The sequence below is a fragment of the Lemur catta genome, chromosome 11, assembly GCF_020740605.2.
Source record: "Lemur catta isolate mLemCat1 chromosome 11, mLemCat1.pri, whole genome shotgun sequence".
Classification (NCBI taxonomy): domain Eukaryota; kingdom Metazoa; phylum Chordata; class Mammalia; order Primates; family Lemuridae; genus Lemur; species Lemur catta.
Window position 1 is genome coordinate 55682321 of NC_059138.1, and position 19881 is coordinate 55702201.

Here is a 19881-nt window from a genome sequence, read left to right on the forward strand (position 1 = left end):
GTTGCTAACTGTAGTCACTGTGTTAGTGCAGTAGATCTCCTGAACTTATTCCTCCTGTGTAGCTGAAATTGTGTATCCTTTGACCAATATCTCCCCAACTCCCTCTCCCCAACTGTCCCAGACCCTGGTAACCACCTTTCTACTTTTCTACTTCTATGAGATCAACTTTTTAATATTCTCCATATGAGTGAGATCATGCAGTATTTGTCTTTCTGTGCCTGGCTTATTTCACTTAACATGATACCCTCCCGGTTATCACAAATGACAGGATTTCCTTTTTTATGGCTGAATAGTATTCCACTATGAATATACACCACATTTTCTTTATTTATTCATCTGTTGATGAACACTTAGGTTGACTCCATATCTTGGCAATTGTGAATAATGCTGCAACGAACATGGAGGTGCAGGTATCTCTTTGACATATTGATTTCACTTGCTTTGGATATATACCCAGTAATAGGATTGATGGATCATATGGTAGTTCTGTTTCTAATTTTTTGAGGAAACTCCATACTGTTTTCCGTAATGGCTGTACTAATTTACATTACTACCAAATGTGTTCAAGAATTCCCCTTTCCCCTGCCTTTATGTGAAAAGGTGAAAGTTCTCAACTTAAGGAAAGAATAAAAGCAACATGCTGAGATTGTTAAGATCTATGGTGAGAGCTTTCATGAGCCCTCAGAAGCTCTCAGGTGATGGGGTCCCCCCACCTTGAATCAATCCTTCCACTGTTAGATTTAGCTCCTGCTTGGGGCAAATGGCATCAAAGAGGATCTATATTCATGACAAAAGCTTTTCTCTGCTCCCCTGCTCAGTGTTGCCACTGAACATGAAGAAAATTAAGCATGGGAAAACTGGATAGCCACATGCAGAAGAATGAAGTTGGACCCTACCTTATACTATATACAAAAATTAACTCAAAGTGGATCAAAAACCTAAATGTAAGAGCTAAAACCATAAAACTTTTTAGAGAAAACATAGATTTAAATCTTCATGAACTTGGATTAGGCAATGACTTTTTTTTTAAATATGACACCAAAAGCACAAGCTACCAATGAAAAAACAGATAAATTGTATTTCATTAAAATTGAAAACTTTTGCCCTTAAAAGACACTGTCAAGAAACTGAAAAAGCAACCCACAGAATGATTGAAGATATTGCAAGTCATATATATGATAAAGGTCTAGTATTCAGAATATATGTTCCCAAGTCACTGTGGTGTCAAATAATAAAAAAAAAGAACAGAATATATAAAAATTTCTTACTACTCAATAGAAAAAAGACAAATTACACAATTTTTAAATGGGCAAAAATCTGAATAGACATTTCTCCAAAGAAGATACACAAGCAAAATAAGTACAAGAAAAAGATGATCAACATCACTAGCCATCAGAGAAATGTAAACCAAAACTGCAATGAAATACCACTTTATATTCACTAGTATGCTATAGTAAAAAAGACAGATAATAAAAGTTGAGGAGGATGTAGAACCCTTATACATTACTAGTGGAAATATAAAATGGTGCAACCACTTTGAAAAACAGTTTGGCAGTTCCTCAAAAAGTGAAATATGGAATTACCTGCCATATGACCCAGCAGCTCCACTCCAAGGTTCACATGCAAGAGAAATGAAACTATATGTCCATGCAAAAACTTGTATAGTTGTCCCTCTGTATCCTCAAGAGATTGGTTCCAGGACGTCCCCCACCCACCCTAGATATCAAAATCCTGGGATGCTGAAGTCCCTGATATAAAATGGTGTAGTATTTGCAAGTAGCCTATGCGCATCCTCTCATGTACTTTAAATCATCTCTAGATTACTTATAATACCTAATACAATGTAAATGCTCTGTTGATAGTTGTTATACTCTATTTTTTTACTTGTATTATTTTTATTATGCTATTGTTATTTTTTTTTCTTTTTGAATATTTTTGCTCAGCGGTTGGTTGAATCTGAGGATGCAGAACTGGGAATAAAAAAGGCTAACTGTACACTAATGTTCATAGCAGCATTATTCACAATAGACCAAAGCAGAAACAACTCGAACGTCTACCAGCTGATGAATGGGGTAAAAATAATATATATCCATACAATGGAATATTATTCATCAATAAAAAGGAATGACACAAGGATATATGCTAAAGTATCAATGAACTTTAAAAACATTAATATTAAGTGAAAGAAGTGAGACAAGAAGGCCACACATTGTATTATTCCATTGACTTGAAAGTAGATAGAAAATATATTAGTGGCTGCCAAGGACTGGGGAGAAAGGAATATGGAGTGACTGCCAATAGGTATAGGATTTCTTTGGGGTAACAAAATGGTTGTATAATTAGATAGTGATGATGATTGCCCAACTTTGTGAATATACTAAGAACCACTAAATTGTATGCTTTAAGGGGGGAAATTTCATAGTATGTGAATTTTATTTTAATAAAAGAAAATTAAGGTAGCCTTGATCTTAAGTCTCTGGCCAAAGAGCTTTGCTTCGCCTGACCATCCATAAACAATCCCCCATTCACCCAAGTCCTTGATGTCAAAATTATTTTCCTGTTTATATTTTTTACTTTTATTCTTAAAGGTACAAGATGCTATTAAGTATTAATAGTTTCTTTGAAATCTGGTGGGTTTTCTTTAGCATTTCACATGTGGGCACAAAACAGTGTCTGTCCTCCACATTTCAGGGTGAATGCAAAGGCTTCAGAAACTGAAGTTCTGTTCATGGCTTTGAAAGGAATGAGTCTTTTCAAGAAATGGAGACAAAGCCAGAGTATGCCACTTTAGTAGATAACTCTATGCTTTATAAGGATTTATTCTCATAGCATTAAAAATAACATGTACATTTGTAATTACATTCTAAAATATTAATGTTTTTCTTGAAATTTTCTTTCTATCTTTGAAATAGGAGAAGAGGCACATGGTATATATCTATTAGAATCCCAATGGCGATGTACATGTTTCTCATGCTGTTAATGATAAGACAGAATCCTTTTATTTGAGAGTAAGTCTGTATAACCCTAACTTTCTTTAGCTTTGGTAGATATCATAGATCATACTTTCATTACACTCTGGGCTTCATCTTCCTTAGATAATAAAACTTGGTAAATAGCTAGCAAAGCCATACTAACCTTATTGTGGGTAGACAAAGTCTCAACTGAACCAGAAACAGAAAGAGAAATGGGGACAGTGATTCATACAAGGGAATAGTTTTCTTCTTGTGATTCATAATGTCCAATCAAGGACAAATGAACAACACCTGGGGAGATGGGGCTATGCTAGTGGTAAACTGGAAATCTTTGCACCCTGAAAAGTGTCAAATAACCTTTTCAACTTCAAGTAGCTTCATTTTTTAAATTTTTTATCAAGATCTTATTTTTTCTTTTCAGAATAAACATTTCAACTTTGGTGCAATATGACTTTGCTCAATCAGCTTGTTCAGCCAAGTTGACAGGACAAGGTGGAAAGGAAGCTTCCAGGACTCTGTGCAAATTCCAACCCCAGTTCTGGGGAGATGGTTGGCCCCATGTCACTTAAGGATAATGCCAAGTCAGCTTGTCAAGGATCTGTGGTTCTGTTGTACAGCACATCTGGAATTTTCTAAAAATTTTTAGTTTTGGATCTAGCATAGATTCTTGAGCCAGTTTCTTAATATTTTATACACTGCAATCTACTCTATCCAGCCTTCATCTTCTCTCTCTCCCCCTCATATTTTCATCTGGCCTGGTTCATAGATCTTTATAAGGTTGATTCAAAGATATCTTCCCCATCTGGTGGCACTAAGGCTTCTTACTCTGGGATCTGGTTGCAGGGTGGTAGCTCCAAGCAGATGTGGTTAAACAATGAAGTTTCTTCTATCTCTTTACTCTAGCTAATGTTTCTAAGCCAGTGTTACTCAATCTTCCGTGGGCATCAGAATCACCAGAATCAAGTAAGGAAGTGGGGCATGGACAGGCTTCCTAAAACACAGATTGCTGGACCCCACCTCTAGAATTTCTGGTTCAGTGGGTTTGGGGCAGGGACTGTGACTTTGCATTCTAACCTATTCCCTAGTGGTGGTGTTGCTGCTGGTCAGATGCCACACTTTGGGAACCCCTGCTCCAGGATTTCTCCAGTTTGGATTTTCCCTGCATTTGTTAAATTAGTCACAGTTAAGCCAAATATACCAGGCTTTATTGTACTGCTTAAGTGACATTGAATTGCTTGTTTTCTCAAAGCTATTTAAAGCACTACACTTCAGTAATTTTAAAATTTCATTAAACCCTCTTAATTTGGAATAAATTACCAAGATGAAAATACACAGTATGTTTTAATGATAATGCCATGTCAGCCAGGACATAGGTAATTTACATCTCAATTTATATTTTTACATCACTTCTGCCTTTTCTTCCTTCTGTTTTCTTCTCCCCTTCCTTCCTTCCTTCCTCAATTGTTTATTTAGTGCCTGCTCTGTACCTTACCCTAAAGTAAGCCCTAGGCTGCAGAGATAAATTAGCAAGGGATAAATAAGTAAGTTTGCAGGCAATTCAGGGAAGACAGACATGAAAAGATGTGAATATAGTCATGCACCATATAATGACATTTTGGTCAACAATGGACCACATATACGACGGTGATCCCATAAGATTATAATACTGTATACTTAGTATACCTTTTCTATGTTTAGATATATTTAGATACACAAATACTTAACACTCTGTTAAAGTTGCCTACAGTGCTCAGAACAGTAACATGCTGTACAGGTTTGTAGCCTAGGAGCAATAAGCTATGCCACACAGCTCAGGTGTGTAGGAGGCTGTAACATCTAGGTTAATATGAGTATACTCCATGATGTTTGCACAACGAAATCGCCTAACGACGCATTTCTCAGAACATATCCCTGTTGTTAGGCACTCGTGACTGTACAATGGCACGTAGCAAGGGCTGTGGTAGCAGTATCTGTGTGTACAGGGGGCAGGACATGAGCTATGCAGGAGGGAGGTGGGATGGCAGGAAAGGTATTGCAGACTCAGAACTGAGGAGCCAGTGTGGACTTTGTAGCCTACCTAGAAGGAATGGGAGCTATAGTAGTATTAATGCTACAGTGTTTTGTCTTTCTCTTCCTCCTTTGCTAAGTATTAACATTAATAGTTTAATTTGTAGTGAGGCCTCCGAGAACACACCTGAGGGAGGTCTTTGCCAGGAGGGCGTCACCTTCTGGCCATCCTTTCTGGAACAGCGGGGGCTGGAGCGACTGTGCTTTGCTTACCTCAGAAGCATGACGTCCTGATAATTTAAGCCAGGCCGCTTCTCAAAAATCCTTTCTCATGTTTATAAAATGAATGCATATGTTCAGACTTCTATATTAGGTTGTAAGAAGTATGTCTCTGGTGGTCATTAGGCATCAGGGTAAAGGTCGATGCAGCACAGTTTTTAAGCACATGGCCCCAGGACTGTTCAATAGAGCCAATATTCAGCTCTTCCACTTACTACCTTTGTGATTTTGCCAAATTTCTGAACATCACGGAGCCTCAGTTTTCTCATCTATAAAACTGGAATATAATATAAAATTTTAACAAAGGTAAAATAAGATCCTGTATGAAAACTGTTTGGCATATTGTAATTACATGGTTACCAAAACAACAGCAAAATAGGCAAAAAGAGTAAAAGCATTTGGTATAAATGCAGCTTAATCAATCTTGAGGTTGTATGGGAAGATGCAGTAATCTACCAGTACCCTCTAAGATGTGTCTTAAGTAGTTGGTTTAAACTTATAACTATTTGAGACAGACTCGCCCTCAAGCCAGGAGAACCACAAGTCTTTCAGTGTGTCAACTGATCAGTACTTTGGGAGAATCTCAGGACGACAACTCAGCTTTTATTTCTTTGTGATGGCTTGGGTCTAACTGGGACCCTGAACTCACAAACAGTATCAGCGAAAAACTGGTTGAAACTTTTCACTAATAATTGAGAAAAGAAAATATTTTTTGTTTTAGTAGGATAAACACACTTCTTCAAGCTAAGTTTTGAAAACAGAAGTTTCACAATAATAAAGAATACTTTTAGTTTAAAGGAAAAGCAAATAGACTCTCCCAAGCAGTCAAAACCTATACCTGTGCCCAAGAAATTACAAATTCTTGTCTTATTGGCAAAGATCATTAGCTCTACTATCTTAAAGGATCTTTAATTTAGAACATTCATAAATTTGCTTCCTCTGATTTTTTTTACAAATATAAGCATTCTTATAATCCTCAAAAAAATAAATTAAAAGTAGAGCTGCCTGAGCCAAGAGCCACTTGCTGTGTGCTAAGTGCTTTATAAGTATTAGCATCATGTGATCTGTATGATTCAATAATAAATACCCATTTTAGGATAAGAAACATGAGGCTCAGAGGGGTTTGTCACTTGTCCAAAGCTTTCATCTACCATTCAGCTGGTACATGACAACGCAGGGATTTGAACCCATTTTCTGTACGAGTGCACGACTTAACCATTGTGCTATGCCGACTTACCAGTTGGTTTCTGTTCGCCATGGTGGATTGTCACATTACAGATCAGCCTCCTATTGCCCAGTGCCTGTTGCTGGTCACCAAATAGGATATGTCTGCAGCTTCTGTCACGTTATCAAGATGCCCCGGAGTCGCTGCCAGTAGGTGCAGCTACCACTTAAGCAGAACCTGGGGATCCCGGGGCCTCACACAGGTGCCCATGGGAGTGTAGGGTCCCGGGTGACCTCTCTGGGCCAGGGGCAGCCCCAATTTGAAGTGGTTTCTTTTCCATCTCCTTGCTTGTAATAAAGACTGGCCGACTGGGACCACAGGAGAATGCTCCGGGCTAATGAACAGCAAGAAGGGCTTTGCCTCAAGCAGTCCTGGGGTGTCTCTTCGTGTTTTCTTCTTCAGATGCTTCAAGAAAGACCCATTTCAGGAAGGAAAACATTATTTTCTGACCCAAGGAGGTTTTAAAATAATTCAATTTGTTACTTTGAAACTTTGAATCTTTTACCCATTTTGGTAGTTTAGTTTCTGGTACTTTTTGTGTGCTTCCCTCTGTTGCTGTGTGAGGAGGCTGCGTGAGGTGCGGGGACCCAGCCCGGCCCTCCTGTGCCTTCCCGTGGTGGTGGGGAGCTCCCAGGCTCTGCCCGGGCGGCCGGGCCTGCCGGGCACGCTGCAGTTCTGGTTTGGACTGTAGAGACAGCCAGCTAGGCTTGTCCTTCAAACCAGAGTGCGTTTGTTTGTTTGCTTGTATCTACTTTGTGCACAACTTAGATCTCACCACAATGAATAATAATAGAAAAGTAGAATTTTTGTTTTCCTAGAATTTTGGGGAGATTGTGTGTGAAAATTCCTAACTGTGATGTGCATTCTCTGATTTTTATAATAATTTAAAGGAAAAGAAATGAGGCAATAATGCAATGTATTATTATATTATAATACAATAATATTATCATACTATTATTGTATTGTAATAATATATTTACATAATATTATATTAATAATATAATATTAAAATAATAGTAAGTATTATTAAGTACAATACTATGTATAGAGTTTGCTTTTATTGATCTTAGGGAGCTAGAGATTGTCAGATTTTGGCTAAACGGGTATTATTCCTTTTCCTCTTTTTCTCTGGCAGAGACACACACATACTCTATGCCTGGAAATTATTTAGAAGCATAGTGGAATATGTGTAATACTAATACTAAATCTACATACTAAAAATAATGTTCTACAAACTGTTCATGTATATTTTTATAAATTAGTACATAAGAATACTTAATATATACATTTGGTATGTGCATTATATGTATGTAGTACATATGCAATACCCATAACAATCATGTTAGAAAGTACTGTTATCTCCATTTTACCAATGAGGAGCCTGAGGCACAGAGAGCTTAGTAACTTGTTCAAGATAACACGCGACAGCTCGTAAATGTGGGGCTGGAGTCCATGCATTTAGCCAGCAGACGATACTGCCTCTGCGACCGGATAGTTCCTGGTGTCTGGGGGGCACGTTGGGTACTTGAAGCACCTCAGAAGTCACCAGTAAGAACCTTAGGTCGGAGTCTGGCATGGTGGAAAAAGCACTGGACCAGCAGCTGGGTCAATTTTAACCCTGTTTCTACCACTTATGAGTTGTATATACTTGGGCACGTTTCTTAAACTGAATCTCACTTTCCTCATCTGTAAAATGGACATGATAACATGTGCCCACACTTCACAGATACGTCATAAAGGCAGGTGACATGGTGGATTAGAGGCATCTGAAAACTCTCGAAGTGCTACCTAAAGATTCAGAAATGATTTTTCACATGGTCACAGTTAGCTCTGGAATGCTATGCTAAGACTTTATCACTCTGAGCACAGTGTCCCTTTCACTCATCTGTGCTATGTATCAGTGTGTCTGTCAAACAAATTCACATGCTAATCTGTGTTCCTTCCTTTCCTGGAGAAACGAGAAGTGATATACTCCTCCTTCATACCCTCACTGCCATCATAGAGAACGTGTTACTCCACTAAGGAAACCATTGCTCTTTTCTTCAGATTTGAGAAGCTTTACTTTTCATTTTCCCCTCTTGCCTAAGAGACTAGAATCCTGTATTGCAATTGAAAGTTCCAAGTTTAGCCCAGTAGAAGTAGGGATGCTCAGAATGGAAGGGGTCTCATCTGAGCTGGACCAAGACTTTATTTTACAGATAGGAAAGCTGAGGGTCTGTATGAGAGTCTTACCTGACATCACTCAGCAAATTAGGGCCAAAGTGGGCCAAGAACCCAGGTGTTCTGACTTCCAGCCCAGGGCCAATTGCTCTTGTATTGAGAAGCTGAGGGTGTTTGTGGCTTGTCTGTTTGAGCGCTTTGTTTTATTACTGATAGCTCTTCTGCAAGGAATGCCTTCCCTCTCTAAGCATTTATTCCTTGTTACTTGCAGAAGACGACTGCATAAGCTGGGCGTGTCGAAGGTTACCCAAGTGGACTTCCTGCCGAGGGAAGTAGTGTCCTACTCAAAGGAGACTCAGACTCCTCTTGCTACACATCAGTCTGAAGGTAAACTGTGTCTTTTGTTTACTTTCCATACTATCTCTGGAGAAATTGCCAAGGAGTCACATCCTTCTGGTTGATTTCATATCTTACCATAAGAGATGTTCATAGCATACAAACATAACAGCACACTGAAGCCAAAGGCTCCTGCAGCTCTGATTTTGAAAGCTATAGAGAGGGATCACAGTGATACTCCTCCAAGGGACCCAAGAACTTTAAAGTGGATAACCTGGTGAGGTCATACTACATCAAAGCTGTGTGAGGAGGATGAAAATCATCATGGGACAGTATTGTAATAAAAACTTTTCTGAATTTTATCAATAAAAAGAGTGTGTACATTAAGGTACATAATTTGCAGAGGTCAGCAAACTACAGCCCATCATGTGTTCCTAGAAATAAAGCACTACTGGGGTACAGCCACATCCAACCTTTGGCATCTATAGTTGCTTTCTTGCTATAATGCTAGGGTTGAATAGTTGTGAAAGAGACCTTATGGCTCACAAAACCTAAAATCCAGCGCTTTACAGGAAAACTTTGCCGTCTCCTCATTTGCTTTGCTAATTCAGATGACAACACCCAAGAAAGTCTGACCACAATTTAAAAATATTTTCCATGCAAGCGCCACGTAGACGAATGGGAATTAAACTCCATACCTCCTTTGGGTATACCAGAAAATATCGAATGAAAAATTCACATGCAAATCTCATGAATCGTAAAAATATGCTAATAAGAGAAGTTGAAGCTGACAAATCAAATGCTCCCTGGAAGTCAGACATTATACCAAGGCAAAATTATGAACAAGTAAAAGCAGGAGATGCATTTACTGAAAATAGAGTAAGTGAAAGTTCCATTGTTAGAGATTAACATCGTATAGCAAAGCAAATCCTCTTTTTACTTTATGGTATTTTATCGTTTGGTGTGACCTCTCACCAACTGGAATTCTGGGTTCATTGCTGTTCTGTAATAATTACTGAACAAAAGCCTTGAAAACAGAAAAATGACTAGTATTGGGTGGTTTACAGCAAATATATAAATTGGTGGATTTTGGTTTGTGCAAACTACAGAGATTTTCAATTTTTGTTCTAAATTCGTAACATGAATAGGAAAGTGAAATCTGATTCCTTGAAGTCTGGTACTGCCTTCAGGCCTTCTGAAAACCTTTCCTCCTTAATGATGTCGTGGGGAGGTTTCTTTAGCAGAGGGGCCTCCATCTTTCAAGACCGCGAGCAAAATGAATCTTAGACGCGTACAAGTAGCACCCTCTGGTGGTGAAATTGCAAACCAACCAATCCAACACACTTGAGAACTGTATATTAAACGTGGCAGAAAATAACAAAGTTAGAAAGAAAAAAAATAGAAGAAAATACAAAATTAGAAAAGCCTGTGACAGTTCACCTAGTCTAGCCTTGGGCCTCCAGACAAGAACAGGAAGATCGTTAAAAAACATCCTCACCTCCCAAGCAAAACATTTGTTTGGCTTAATTTGCTGCCAGAGATATTTGCAGAGCCGTAGCTAGAGGTATGTTTATTTAGTCCCAAATTTGACCCATAACATAAAGTTATACAACTGAAATAAGAGAAGGAGAGAATTATTTTTTTAAAATGTGTATACTTCAGGTATTGGAAGAGGTAAAGAAATATTTACAAGGGAAGATAAATTAAGGATGAAAAGGCATCAGCTCTAAACTTTTAAACTGGAACACATCAAAAGGAAAAGCCTGTACATTCCAGTTTATTACTGCAGAGTGAGCTTGGGAGCTCTCATTGTTCTGTGGTTTAAGCAGCAGGAAAGGAGGAATTTATTTCTCAGCTGTTGGCAGAAGTTTTTTCTGTTTTGTTCACAAGACTCAATCGAGTTTTTTGTGGCGATGGATGTTTAGACGGTTCAAATTCCACGATACGGATTGGAACCCAAAGCTAGCTACCATAGCTTTTGACAGTAAAGAAATCCCTGATGGGTATAGACAGGAAAACCTTTAGATTTGTGTTCAGCAAACTGTCCTCTCACCACAGGCAATGCCTTGACCTCCGGCTGCCCAGCAGTCAGGGTGCCGGTGCTTGCCTGTCACCTGCTGAGTGGAGCTGGCTTGCAGGAGAGCTCAGCACAGTGGTGGGCAGTTGGCCCTGAGGTTCTACCACGCAGCGCATGTGGGTTGGCGCCCAGTTTGGGGTTTGAGCCATAGCAATGTTTTCATGACAACTGCAGGCTTTCAGAGGGAGGAAACAACTAACTACTGAATTTTATGACACAGTGAGGCTCTTGGATGAATAATATCTGAAGCCATGGTATATATAACATCCACTTTGGCTCATTGTTGCCCATAATGTAGGAAGGCATGCTGATTATTTTTTAAGTCATTATTTGACTATGGGCAATTTAACGATGCTCAAACCAGTGATCTCAGAGCATTGACTTATTCTACCTCTAATGGAGTTCTAGTGCATTCAGTTTCTTACGTGGTTCCAATTTTACTTTTGAAAATGAAGAGGAAGGTCCTTTGGATTTGCCCAAGCTCAAGCCTCCTTTCTCTGCGGTGCACTGTAATAAACATTCTCTCCATAGTGGATATTAATCTGTGACCATGGTGATCTGTTAGGAGAAATGCACCAGAAGATGATTTAAACAAGGGATATTTATCCATAAAGTCTCCAAGCATACTGTTCTATCAACAAGGTTAGACCTTCCTTCTCTGCCTAGGCCATTAGTCACTGGGAAAGAAGGCTGAGAGTGAGGAATGCTGATTCAGAGCAGGATATCTTTACTCCTCAAATTGTTTTAAACTCATGACTTTATTCCTAAGTAGTAAGACAGGAAAAAAAATTATGGTTCCTGCCTCTGCTTTTCCTGTTATTAATCTCTCCCTGGACTGACCATGAGGTCCTGAGGTTAGGGACCTAGTCGTCTGTGTCTCACTATAGTAAGGCTCCCAACAAATGCTGCTGAGTGTCAACGATGATGCCGGATGTCTCTAGAAATACCAAGTTCTGTATGGCCCCTGGGGAAATGAGGATTTCTTAACTTGCTTCCAGCCTCCAGATGGAAGTCAAACTGGAGGAAAGAGAAGGAAACTTCTACAACCTGTTGATAGTTTTGAAGAGTTCTCTGAACTTGCTCTCCTCTCTATGTTATCTTACAAATGGCCTCATCTTGGCCACAGCCCTGCCTCTGCTTCCCTCCCATGTCTTGATTTTTACATCTAAGAAAGATGAAATGACTTGGATTTTCCAAGGTGCCATGCAGGCTTGTGCCTCCGTACATTTGCACATGCTGGGTTCTCCACCCGGAATGCCGTCCTCTCCTGTTTGCCTTCCTTCAGGAGTACGTGCAAGGGTCAGCTCCTTGGTAATTTCTTGTTTAGTTGACATCCCTCCCCACACTGCAGGCATAGTCTGTATTTCCCCTTCTCACACTAAAGTTAGTTATTATTTACATGTTTACCTCTTAGAATGTAGTCTCCTTGAGGGCAGGATGTGTATTATTTGCCTTCATTCCTAATAGTGCCTGGCACAAAGAAGGAGCTCAGCAGGTCCTACATTGTTGCCCATAATGCAGGAAGGCGGCCAATTACAGCTCACTACAGAAGCTGCAAATAGAGAAATGGTTGCTGTAAGGGAGTTGGAATAGTCTAGTCCAGCACAGTCCAACAGAAACATAATGTGCCATTATTAATTTTAATAACATATTTTATTTAACCCAATGTGTTCAAAATATTATCATTTCAACATGTAATCAGTATAAAATTAGCAAAGACATATTGCGCATTTTTTATACTAACAGGAAGAAATGGAAAGTGAGATGATACTAGAGGAATAAGAAAGATGGAAGAGAAAATACTCATTGCATGTCAGGGAGAATGTGGTATGATCCATGCATTAAGACTGCATTAGTCATTTTATGGGGTTTGTAAGGAAAAGTCATGAGAATGAGATTCTGTAATGAAGGGAGGTCATGTTTTTATTTCAGCCAGGCCTCCATGCCAGTCCCCAGGCTGGGGCAGCCATTCAGTACCTATGAACATGGCACAGTGATGAGAACTGAGGGAGACAATCACGGAGGCAACCTGGGTTGGCCCAGGACAGAGCAAAGCAGTGTTTCAAGCTCGCACTGTACAGATATACTACTTAAAGTACATTGGGTTTGGAAGAGGTGGGCAGGAAGGTGGCTAAGAAAGGCTCTTGCATTTTTAAAGAAATAATTTCTTGGTAGGTTGAGGAGAATTTTTAACTTGGCTTCCCATCCTTTCCAGGATACACTCACTACGGAAGCTGCAAGTAGAGCGATGGTTGCTATAAGGGAGTTGGAATAGTCTAGTCAAGCACTGTCCAATAGAAACATAATGTGCCATTATTAATTTTAATAACATATTTTATTTAACCCAGTGTGTTCAAAGTATTATCATTTCAACATGGAATCGGTATAAAATTAGCAAAGACATCTTGTACATTTTTTATACTAAGTCTTCAAAATCTGGTTTATATTTTACACTTATACAGCATATCCCAATTCAGACACTAAATTTTCATCAGAAATACTTGAGCTATAATTAGATTTCATAAAATTTGTGATTGAAAAACTAGATTCATATACCACTGTTATTCTAAACATATTAAAAACCTTTCCAATAATTGAATCAAATATTAGTTTTCACATCTAAACTTTAATTGCTATTACATAAAAGTCAAAATACAGTTCTTCAGTTGAGTTAGCCACATCTCAAGTGCTCAACAGCAGCATGGGGCTAGTGGCTCCTGTAGGGGACGGTTCAGGTCTAGCAGGACCCTCATTTCACAAGTTCAGAAGCTGAGACCCAGAAAGCCAGATTTACCTTCACTTTACCATGGCTGGACACGGGGGCTTGGGTGAGAGGACCTCCCTGACTTACAGAGAACTCCTCCAGGTGAATGACGGCATTGTGGATGCTCCTCCTTTTTTGTGAGAGCAGCCACATCCACACAGGTGTTAGGTGTTGGACTAAAGGAAAGCTGTAACCCCAGCAGGGCGAGTTCATCATAGAGACAGCTGTGGGAAACCCTCTGGGCTCCCCCTGCATAATTAGGAGTTCAGACACTAGAATATTCATCCCTTTAAGCCCTGTCTTCATGCTGTCCAAAGGACTGCCAAAGACCAGGTATGACCTCCCTTACTAGTCATTTCCACCCCTTCTGCTCTCCTCTTTTTTCTCCTGCAGGAGGTGATGCGAGGTCACAGGTAAGATTGGGTTCTGAACTGGCAGGTGACTTCTAAATCTTCTCACACCTTTGGGATCCCAGGAGCATAATTCTTTGATAAAAAGTTGCCAAATAAAGTCATTTTTCAGAGAATGCAAGTGGAAATACCTCTTTGGAACCTAAAATCTGAAATTAGGCAGTTCTTAGTGGGAGACAATTCTGAAACACGTGAAGGTTACTTGGAAGAAAACAAGCTTTTCAGCTGGCTTCCAATTTCCTGGACCTTAAACTCTTTCTCTGCACTTATTATTTAAATGAACAGTCACATGTTTGGTGGAAAACCAGGGTGGCATCTGGATGCAAATGTATCATTCCTAAGTGAAGATGACAGACACTTATTTTTTGTTTCTGTTCCTTAGATAAGAACTGACTATTCCAGAGAGATTATGACATCTGCTTTATTTTGCTTTCTTGAGATATGCCTGATATTTCCCTTTTGACACTTGCTTAAAGTGTTAATGCTCTTTCAGTACAAACTGTAGAGCCCTCAGGCCCAATGTTAACATAGCAAGGTCAGAGATTAGGGGGTCCTTTCTTGGGATGTTAGTTTTTTAAAAATGTTAATCTCATGTCATTTTAGCAAGCCTCTTGAAAGTCAAAAACAAATTGGCTACATAAGGAACACAGACATTTTAGACTTTTTTTAAGGCATTTATATTGAACATATAAAATTTTCTGTTTTTTTTTTTTAATAAAAAGTTAATTGTCCTCTATTTCTGAACCACTGTTTCAGGTATGGTCAGGGGCGCTTTCATGGTTTAATTCTTGATTTAGATTAGAGATTAAAATAAGTATTGGCTATAATATTAGCCAGTCTTGATATTCCAAAGGACAAGCCTCATGCTAAAAGTTACATATTTTTTTAAAGCACCTAGTGATGGTGTCATTGCTGGTACAATCACATCTCAGTCAGATAAACCCATTTATCCAGAATATTCCTTTCAATGAAAAACAGCAGGGAGCTAAATGACAACTAAAAATAAAACCAGAAATGTAATAAAAAAGACAAAATGCAGGGCAAGACCTGGTATAAAGGGGAGGGACATAGAAAAGAGTGCCCCTAGAACACCATGTGAACCTAGTCTCAAAATAAGATCATATCTTGGTTACAGTACTGTACTTAGGAACGCTGGAAAACAAACTGTTACATCTTAGGAAGATGGTCTGGGAATTTTCTGTGTAACCATGAATCAACCAGTTAATTAACTAACATCACATTTTCTAATCAGTCTTGGTCAGGAGTTTAATGTGTTTTGTACATTCATGAGGTTCCAAAGTAAAAAATTCTGCATGAAATAAAAACATTGTCCCTTTAAAGTTGTTATGATGGATCCACCTCCTTAGCATTTCATGCAAGCTTAAGGCAGCTCAAAAGGCCTCTTCACAGCAAGAGAGGAGTAATGCAACTCAAGGCCAAGGTCTTGGAGGTTCATGTCAAGAACACAAAAGCAGTTCTGAGATTGTTTTTTCTGCTTCCAGGGCTCACACATGGCCGATAGATGATCTAAGCACATTTCACTGGGAAAATAACTATAATCCAAATTGTAGAGCTGATGTCAAGAAAATTATCTAATCACAAATTACTAATTACTTCTTCCCAGGCCCATTAACAAATCCAGTCCCCTTGGTCTCTCAGGGCATCCCCTCTCATGGGTCTTCGTGCCTGATAATGAGCACATTAATTCTCCGTATCACTAGTGCTTACACAGTGCTTGGTATTTGGTGTGGGAATGCATGGGTGACCTGGCATAGCTCATAGAGTAACCTTAAACTGTATGGATGAGCCTAATGATGGAAGAAATAAAATTGAGGTCAGAGCGTAGAAGGTGAGAGGAGGTACTCCTGAATTCATAGTTTTAAACTACAGAAACCGTGGTTAATTCAAGCAGGAAACAGATTGAATGGAACGATATTCTGTAACTCACAGCATCAACATTAGGACTGAAAAAACAGGCTCAGAAGAAAGGCAGAAACCAAGAGAAGCTAATCAACAAGATGACAGCCAAAGTCACAACAAAATAGAAAATTTCAGTTAAGTCTAACTGGTGAACCTTGGAGAAGCATGACAAACAGAAGGAAAAATCTAGAATAAGCAGCTATTCTAGTGAAGGCAAGTTGATTGATTCCCGCTCCATGATGGAAAAGAACCAAAGTGATCAACCTAGCTGATTCTCCTTTCAAGATATGGTCCCTTATTGGGGGTTTAAGTTAATCTCTGGTTGGGCGCTAGCCAGGGCAGCCTTAATCAAGGCAACTGCGGTCTTGGGCAGCCCATATTCTTGCTACTCTAGACACTGGGCGAACACTTGTGCAGCTGGACACAGGAGAATGACCGACATTATAGAACAGGTGCCAGCCCGCCTGCCTGATTACTAAGAGCCCCTTTTACAGTGCAGAACTTTTGATTGCATGTATGAAGACTTAATGGCTAGATGGACCAGACAGCACTCCAATTCCATAACTCAGTTTGTTTTCCATAGTCACCTGGTATGTCACGGTCAGGATTTAATCTCTACTCAGGCCCAATAGCAAACAAAGAGAGATAGCTCTCAAAAGGAGAGTACTAACACAATGAAGGGTCTATAATTTTGCACTAAAATCTAAGGAGATCTTCTGTGATTCCCCTATTAGGGACATTTGTTTGATTTGGCACAGACACTTGGGGCACCATTGGATCAGCTGGACCATAATTTCTAAGTAATATAGCCACTTAAAAAGTAGAAGGCTTCCTTTTGAATAACCTGGTAAGTGGATCAAATAAGTACATGCAAATATTAAATATGTTGCCCGCAAAAGCCAGAATGGCCCATTCAGCATTTTGACTGTTAGTATAAGAGAAACAAAGTATTCACCATATACTTTGGAGTTTGTCAGACCACTAGACCTGCAGAAACTTTCCTGAAGTAGCAGGTCTCTATTTTCCAAAGATTTTTTTCCCATCCTCTGGCCCACATGAGTCTTAAGTGGTATCGAAGGGACCAGCTGCAGCTTACTGTCCATGATGCCCCATGCTGAAGGTGAGAGGTTCAAGGTTCTACAGAGTCAGAGAGCCAGCTTGACCCCGATGGAGGATGACAGAGATGCAGAGAGGAGGTAGATCTTTGGCTGTCAAGCAAGGCTGAGTGTAGAATGTGAGTTGGGGGTACTCCCAGGCCTCCATATTCTTACCTACATTCAATTTCCCATTATTTCCTGATCATTGCTGTTACTTTCATGTAAGTCACCTGGTGACACTGGCAATTCAACAGACTTTATTCAGGAGCCCACAGAATTTAAACTCTGCATTTGGTTTTGGCAAATATTTTTATTAGACATTTATCACAAGCAGAGAAAGTCCCTGAGTCTATGCCTTGAGCTAAAATACAGAGATTTGAGCTTGTCATCTACTTCTTAAAGCTGTCCAATCTCATTAGAAGTAGACATCTCACCCTAGTGTCTTTAAATTCTTCATGCCATTCACACTATTCAAAAGCAGTGACAATTTGATCCCCTAAATCCTTCTTTTCAATGGACACTTCATCAAAGATCACCACAGAAGAAAAATTATTTAGCTATTACAGCTGACAGATTCCCATTCCTGAACTCTAACCAAATTTTCGTTTTCTTTAATACCAGTTAGGGCAGATAACCAACACCAATTTCCCAAGTGACTGTCTTCTGATAGAAGTTCTTGTACCAGTCTGGGTTCGCGGTTGCCGACAGTAGAAATTGACTCTGGTTAACTTAAACAGAAAACAGGTTTGCTGAGAAGATATGAAATAGTTGATAGAACTAACAAAAGAAAAAAAAAACCTGAGAATTAGGTTGGAAATAAAAAGGAAATTGGGTAGCTACTATGGACTGAATTGTGTTCCCCCAAAATTCATATATTGAAACCCTAACCCCCAATATAAATGTATTTGGAGATAGGGCTTTTAGGAAGTAATTAGGTTAAATGAAGTCATAAAGGTGGGACCCTAATCCAATAAGATTGGTGGCTTTTTAAGAAAGAGAGAGACAGAAAGAGAGATCTCGTTCTCTCTCCATGTGAAATCAGCAAGGAAAGGCCATGTGAGCACACAGCAAGAAGGCAGCTGTCTGCAAGGCAGGAAGAGAGCCCTCATCAGGATTGAATTGGCTGGCACCTTGATCTTGGACTTCCCAGCTTCCAGAACTGTGAGAAAATAAATTTCTGTTGTTTAAGCCACTTAGACTATGGTATTTTGTTATGGCAGCCGGGGTAGACTAAGACAGAAGCTAATACATCAAGGTCATACTACTGAACATGCCTGGTTAGAAGATCTGAGCCTCCTGGAGATCCTGTCATTGTACATTCACTGTTATTCCCAGGATTTGAACTCTGTAGTCACTGCTACCTTGAAAACCCCTCACTCTCCCTGCCCCTTGACAATGCTTCCTCAAGATTTCAAGAGCCATTAGCTGGACCAGGTTAGCTGTGGGGGACAGGTAAAGAAATAATTCCCCCAGTTCAGCTTCCATAATGTTTGAGAAGGCTGTGATTCAACTTTGATCTATTTTGGTGTACTGCCTTCCAAAAAAAGGGTGTTTGGGTGCTAAGTAGCCAAAAACACATATTGAAAAAATGCCCACTTTGGGGTAAGAAGAAAAAAGGTGAGGTAAAGGGAAAAATAATATTTATTATGTGTCCAGAACATTCATATATATTATTGCACTTGTAGTGTTGCCACAGAATTTACTCACCTTATAAATCAGAGGTGCAGAGAGAATGCAGCTCCTTTACTTTATCTGCGGCTCTCTATAATACTACTTGCTGACAGGAGAAAAATATATAAAATAAACAAACTCAGTCCATTCTCTTATTTTAAACAGTCTCAGTATGTTCCATTAATTAATCTTGGGTGGAAATGTTCAAACTCTCAGAGAGCCTCACTTGCATCTGAATCTCTCTTTAAGATCATGGCCAAGTGTAGAGGGGAGAGAGGTGAGTGGCACAGGATCCCATGGCCTTGGTGAAGATAGGGAGGATAAGAGGGACTCTAGCCTTGTGTCAGTCCTTGCAGCATGCTGACTGATATTTGCTGCTCTCTGAGGCAATGTCCTTTATCCCCCTGGGCACTCGTACCCTGTGCTACAGTGTGTAGCTGGTGAAGTTGTGATGTGTTCTTTTGGCTTAGCTTGGCAATGTTCCTAGGGAGAATTGACCGTCTCACTCTTGATGATTTGGTCTCCACTCACCTTTCATTGTCTGCACACCTTGAATCAGTCAATGCCCTGCCTTTTTCCATCCCCTGGCCTAGACATTCACCCTCAGCCCATACCAGGCCTTTATCCACCACAGCAGATCTCTTGAGATCTCTTGATAGACTGACTCTTATTTTTAATTTTATTTTTTTCTTTTTATCTTTTTTATTTCAAAATATTGAGGTACAAATGTTTTTGTTACATGGATGCCTTTTATAATGCTTAAGTTGGGGCTTTTAGTGTGCCCATCACCCAAGTAGTGTTCATTGTACTAGATAGGTAGGTTTTTACCACCCCTCCACCCCCCCACCCCCTCACCCCCGCTTCTTGATTTCCTGTGACCTTTACACCTCTTTCAGACTGACTCTTAATTCAGTCTCTAGACCTCAGAAGACTTGAGAGAGGTACTCACCAGTTTTCTCTGTT

General features: G+C 39.6%; 1 protein-coding gene across 2 annotated transcripts in view; it reads left to right on the top strand.

Annotated features, from left to right (window-relative positions):
* Nucleotides 1-19881, top strand: part of DYNC1I1 (dynein cytoplasmic 1 intermediate chain 1) — a 299869-nt gene that overhangs the window by 67715 nt on the left and 212273 nt on the right. For both annotated transcript variants that reach the window (XM_045565532.1, XM_045565533.1), the window contains one exon: nt 8915-9030. In XM_045565532.1, coding sequence (XP_045421488.1) covers nt 8915-9030 — 116 coding nt within the window. The remainder of the gene's footprint in view (nt 1-8914; nt 9031-19881) is intronic.